Source organism: Physeter macrocephalus, chromosome 2 (assembly GCF_002837175.3).
Source record: "Physeter macrocephalus isolate SW-GA chromosome 2, ASM283717v5, whole genome shotgun sequence".
Lineage (NCBI taxonomy): Eukaryota > Metazoa > Chordata > Mammalia > Artiodactyla > Physeteridae > Physeter > Physeter macrocephalus.
The window spans coordinates 18197913-18202816 of NC_041215.1; the positions used below are offsets into that span (position 1 = coordinate 18197913).

The 4904-nt window shown below is 58.3% G+C and overlaps 1 protein-coding gene across 1 annotated transcript in view; it reads right to left on the reverse strand.

The window, feature by feature from the left end:
- DNM2 (dynamin 2) overlaps nucleotides 1-4904 on the reverse strand; it is a 46159-nt gene that overhangs the window by 14389 nt on the left and 26866 nt on the right. Inside the window, exon 10 of the mRNA XM_028499617.1 lies at nucleotides 1300-1411. Within this exon, the coding sequence (XP_028355418.1) occupies nucleotides 1300-1411 (112 nt within the window). The remainder of the gene's footprint in view (nucleotides 1-1299; nucleotides 1412-4904) is intronic.

Sequence of the window (4904 nt, forward strand, 5' to 3'; positions counted from 1 at the left end):
TACATCAGGAAACCAAAGCACAGCACCAGGGTACCCCCCCCCGCCCCTCCCCGACTCCCACTAGACCCACATCAGCTCCCAATGACTGATGGGAAGTGCTGCTTGTCCAGTAGCTCATGGAGCCCTCTCACACATCCCTGCCAGGGAAGCATCGCACTCAGAGAGGGAAGCGGGCCCCCCAGGGCCACGCAGCAGGTGGAGTGGGCCACGGTGGGACTTCAGAAGCCAGGTTCGCCCCACTGCCCTCCTGGTCTTTGACCTCATGGGCATCTTTGGAGAAGAGAGACCTGCCCCCCTCACACAGCAGCTCACTTCTTTTCACCCGTCCTACCCCCGACCTCCGGAAGGCCTCAGAACAAAGCCCAACGTGGCGGTTCCTCCCCAAATCAAGAGCAGCCACAGTGGTGGCGGGGAAGGGGCCCAGGGGCCCCCCCAGAGGGTGGAGGGCCACTTGGAGTTTCAGGACTACGCAACGGGAGGCAGGAGAGAGTGGCAGGCTTGGTGCGTGGGCTCAGTCCTGACTGAGGCGTTAGGAGCTCAGCTGGGCCCGGCCCCTCCCCAGCCATGTGCCCTTGGGCAAGTCACTGCCCCTCTCTGCCTCAGTTTCCTCAGCTGTCAAAGATGGGTAGGAGTCTCGTCCTCCTGGTGCAAGGTGAGGACGGACACTGTGGAAGTCCCGAGCACATGCCCACCCCAGAGCTGGTGCTTGCGAGGCGCCAGGGGTTTTCTTTTGTCTGTCTGTCTGTCACTCTTATGCTCCAGGGTCAGTCAGTCCACCGGGCTCTGGGCAAGGAGAGGAGCCAAGGAGGTGGGAACCCCATTCATGCTGGGAGCCGGGGCAGGGGAGGGGGGTACAGGCAGGCCAGGGAACGCGGAGCCCGGGGCCCTCCAACCTCTCAGGGAAGAATTCTGGGGGGCTTTAGAAAGGGCCAGGGCAGGAGTTCCCAGCCCGGAAGGTTGTGAAGAGCCTCTGCTGCCCCCACTCTATCATGTCATGAGGCAGGAAGCTTCCAGTTGGCCGGCTAAGGCCAAGTAACTGAGTCACAGTCCTTTCGGGCCCCGAGTGAGACACCACATCTGGAAGTGTTTATAGTGTGATTCCGCCCAGAGCACAGAGGCTGCCTTCCTGATGCTGCCCGCACGCACGCATACACACTCTCTCTCTCTCTCTCTCACACACACACACACACACGACACAAACACACACCACACAGACACGGAGGCGTGCATGTACCCCGCCCCCACCCCCAAAGAGACCTTTCAGCCCAAGGTGTGCCGGCCAGGCAGGGCGCTCCTCACCTGGTCCTTCTCAGGGTAGACCCCGGCTCGGAGGAATGAGGCCTTCCAGCTGTCCACGTCCTCCTGGGAGTCACAGGCCAGCTCAATCTGCCGCAGGTCCTTGTAGACGTTCCTGTGGAGAGAGGGAGGGAGGGAGAGGCGCATGCTTGACCCTGCCCATGGGCCCGGTGGGTGCAGTGAGCTGGAGCTCAGGCTCTGGGGTTGGCCTGACTGACCAGGATTCACCCCTGACCGGGGGCACTCACGACCAGATGCCCCAGGATGGCAGCAGCCCCTGCACCCCACTGGGCTGATGGAGGCACCGTGAATTCGTGCCTGTAACACCCAAAACTGTGCCAAGAACAGGGCGTGTGCTCAGCAGGAGTCTGCATCTAGCGGCATCTGCAGTGTTTTGTTTGTGGGCTCAGCTACTCCTCTCCTTCCTCTGGGAACTGCCCATCCCCTCCTTTATGCTCTCCTGGGGGAGCCAAAGGCTGCCAACGACCCCTCCAGAAGTGGGCAGTGACCCACGACACCCTCCGCCAGTTGGGGAGCTCCCATCAAGGTGTTTCCAGAGAGGCTACAGCGGCATCATCCAAAAGAACGTTCTGGCCTGACGCAGTAGCCACGAGCCACAGGTGGCTTATTTCTGAGCATCAGGAATGGGGCCAGCATGGCCGAGAAAGTGAATGTAAAATTTTATTTTATTTCCATCAATTTATATTTAAATCGTCACATGTGGAAATCCAAAAAAGAGGGGATATATGTATACGTATAGCTGATTCACTCTGAGCAGAAACTAACACAACATTGTAGAACAACTAAACTCCAATAAAAATGAATAAATAAACAGTCACATGTGGCCAGTGGCTACTGCCTTGGACAGTAAAGGTCCAGCATGTGCCCCGATTCCTGGGAGGGAGGTGGTACTGGCCAGGGAAGGACTGAAACTCCCAGCAAAGTCTTGTGAACTGCTGGGCAAATGTGGGTCTGTGAGTGGAAGGTGCAGAGCCAAAAGGCTGGGGGAAAAACGGACAGACACTAACCAGTGTTTATGGGCAGTGTTCTGCATATATAGGCCAGGATCCATGCTACACGCATGCCATCCTGTCCCACAGGCAGGTGTGACTGAGACGGCCAAGCTGTCCCAAAGTCTTCGAGTGAGATCTGGGTCTGAGGTTAGGCATGGATGGCCTCACAACAGTGCTCAGGCCAACCAGCAGTCAGTGAGTGGCTGCCCTGAGACTTCTGGAAGGAGTTGAGAGCAGGAAAAGGGAGCATGTCCTTGTTGCCCCTCCTCCTCCTTCCTGCTGCCTGGAACATCATCATGATGGCTGGAGTTTGAGCAGCCATCTTGGACAAAGAGAAGGAGAGCTGAGAAATAAGAAGGAGGGCCTGGGCCTGGTTGCCTGTGGGATTGTCCAACCTGCCCCGGATGGTGAAGTCTGGACTTGATTTAGACAAAGAAAAGGAGAGCTGAGAAATAAGGAGGGCCTGGGCCTGGTTGCCTGTGGGATTGTCCAACCTGCCCCGGATGGTGAAGTCTGGACTTGATTTATATAAAAAAACCCAACTTCTATCTTGTTTCTGCCACTATCATTCTGGGTTTCCTGAACTCACCCCTAAATGATACATTAGGTAACATCTTAACCCCCCCGCTGCACAGGGGATCACAGGGCCAGGGAGGTGGGATGGCTGTCTGGCGTTACACAGCCAGGAAGAGCTTCCCAGCAGGCCTGTCCCATCGCAGAACCCAGGTTCTTCCACACACCCTAGGGCTTCTTAGGCAGGGGAGGTGGCGTAGGGTAGGGAGAGATGAGCCTAAAAGGGTTATAAAGGTTTTGGGAGCCAGCTGATGGTCAAAGTGGGTCTCAAGAGTTTTAGGCCAGCCCAGAACAAAGCAGGATAGAATGATGCTTGCACAAAACAGGTGGCTCAGCTGGATTTGGTACGTGTGAATGGGCAGTGGGGAAGGTGGTCCTGGGGCCAGGAGGGAGGATGTCAGTGCCTGCTGGCCAGTCATGAAGAACCACCAGGCCCTGGCTGACAGCTGACCCCTGACTTGGGGGTTCCCTGGATGAGGGTGTGAGTCTGGGCAGGGGCCCTCCTGGGTCCATGCTCAGCCCTTCCTCCTGCTCTCAGACCTCCTGCCAACTGGGTCTCTTCCCGAGCTGAGAGAAGTATCTTTGCTTTTGCTAAAGTCTCCCACCAATGCCCCTTGGCATGGGTTTACCGAGAGCCTCCTGGGCCCTTCTCTTCTCTGTTATACTGGCCCAGGGAATCTCATCCCATTTAGACCTGAAATACCTCCATGCAGCTACAACTCCCCAAATTCACGTTCCTGCCCGGAGCGCACTCCTAAACACCAGTCTCTCATACTTACCCAGCTGGCTCCCCCGCGCCCCACGTGGTGTCTCACAGGCCCCTCTCCCTCAGCATCACCCCAACCCAGCCTCCGACTGGCCCCGAGACTACTCTGCCTCTGCCTTCCCCATGTCAGTCAATGGCAGCTCAGTCCCTGAGCAACACCTTTCTTGCTCTCATACCCACACCCACCAGGAGTTCAGTCGTTCTACTGGAATCCACCCCTTTCCTCCTCTATGTCCTCAGCCCCACTTGGGTCCAGCCCCACCATCTCCCACCCGGGCCAGTGCAGGCGTCTCCTCCCTGGTCTCCCACGCTCGCCTCCTCAGCCTGTTCCCCTCGCGGCCACCAGGGGGCGCCGGTGAGCACCAGAGCCAGGTCCCATCCCTCCTCTGCTCAGAACCCCCCGCGGCTCCGGCATCGTTTCCTCCTCATCGCTCCCCAGAGGGGCCTCCCCACCCCGCTGACCACCCCACAGAAGCACTTTTCTGTTTCTTGACTGACACTCTTTCTGGAATGTGAGACCCCAGGGTAGGGACTGTTCACAGTAAGTGCTCGGCGGACACTGATGAATGAGTGAACGGGGGCCACCGGTCTCCCTGGGACCTCGGGGGGTGGGGGTCGGGGTCGGGGGCACTCACCTCTGCTCCGTGTTGAAGATGGCGAAGACGTGCTTGTTGGACATGAAGCCCTTCTCCACGTCGCGGATTTTGAGGTTGTCCAGAGGCAGCATGTACTTCTTCTCTTTCTCCTGAGGGTGAAAGGGGAGGGGTCACCCGGGGCTGTTTAACTGAGGCCCTGAGGCTGCCCTGGGCTGGACTCTACCGGGAGGACCACCGCCAACACCTGACGCCTCCCATGCTGCTTTTCCTCGGGTGAACTAGTCTGCCACCGCCCTCCCCCTCGCTTACCTGCCCCAGCCACGCTGGCCTCTGTGACTCTCTGAACATCCCAAGCGGGCTCCTACCCCAGGGCCTTTGCACCTAGCATGCCCCCACCCCCACCCCCGCCAACACCGGCCTGGTGCCCTCCGTGCCTCTTTTGTACAGAGGGACCCTCCAGGCAAGGCCTGCCCTGCCCCCACCCCAAACTCTCCCCCTACTTTTCCCCTTAGCGCTTCCCCTCACATAACACAACACACCACGTATCTTTTTTTTTTTTTTTTTTTTTGGCTGCACCGCGCGGCTTACGGGGTCTTAGTTCCCTAACCAGGAATCAAACCCACGCCCTCGGCAGTGAGAGCGCGGAGTCCCAACCACTGG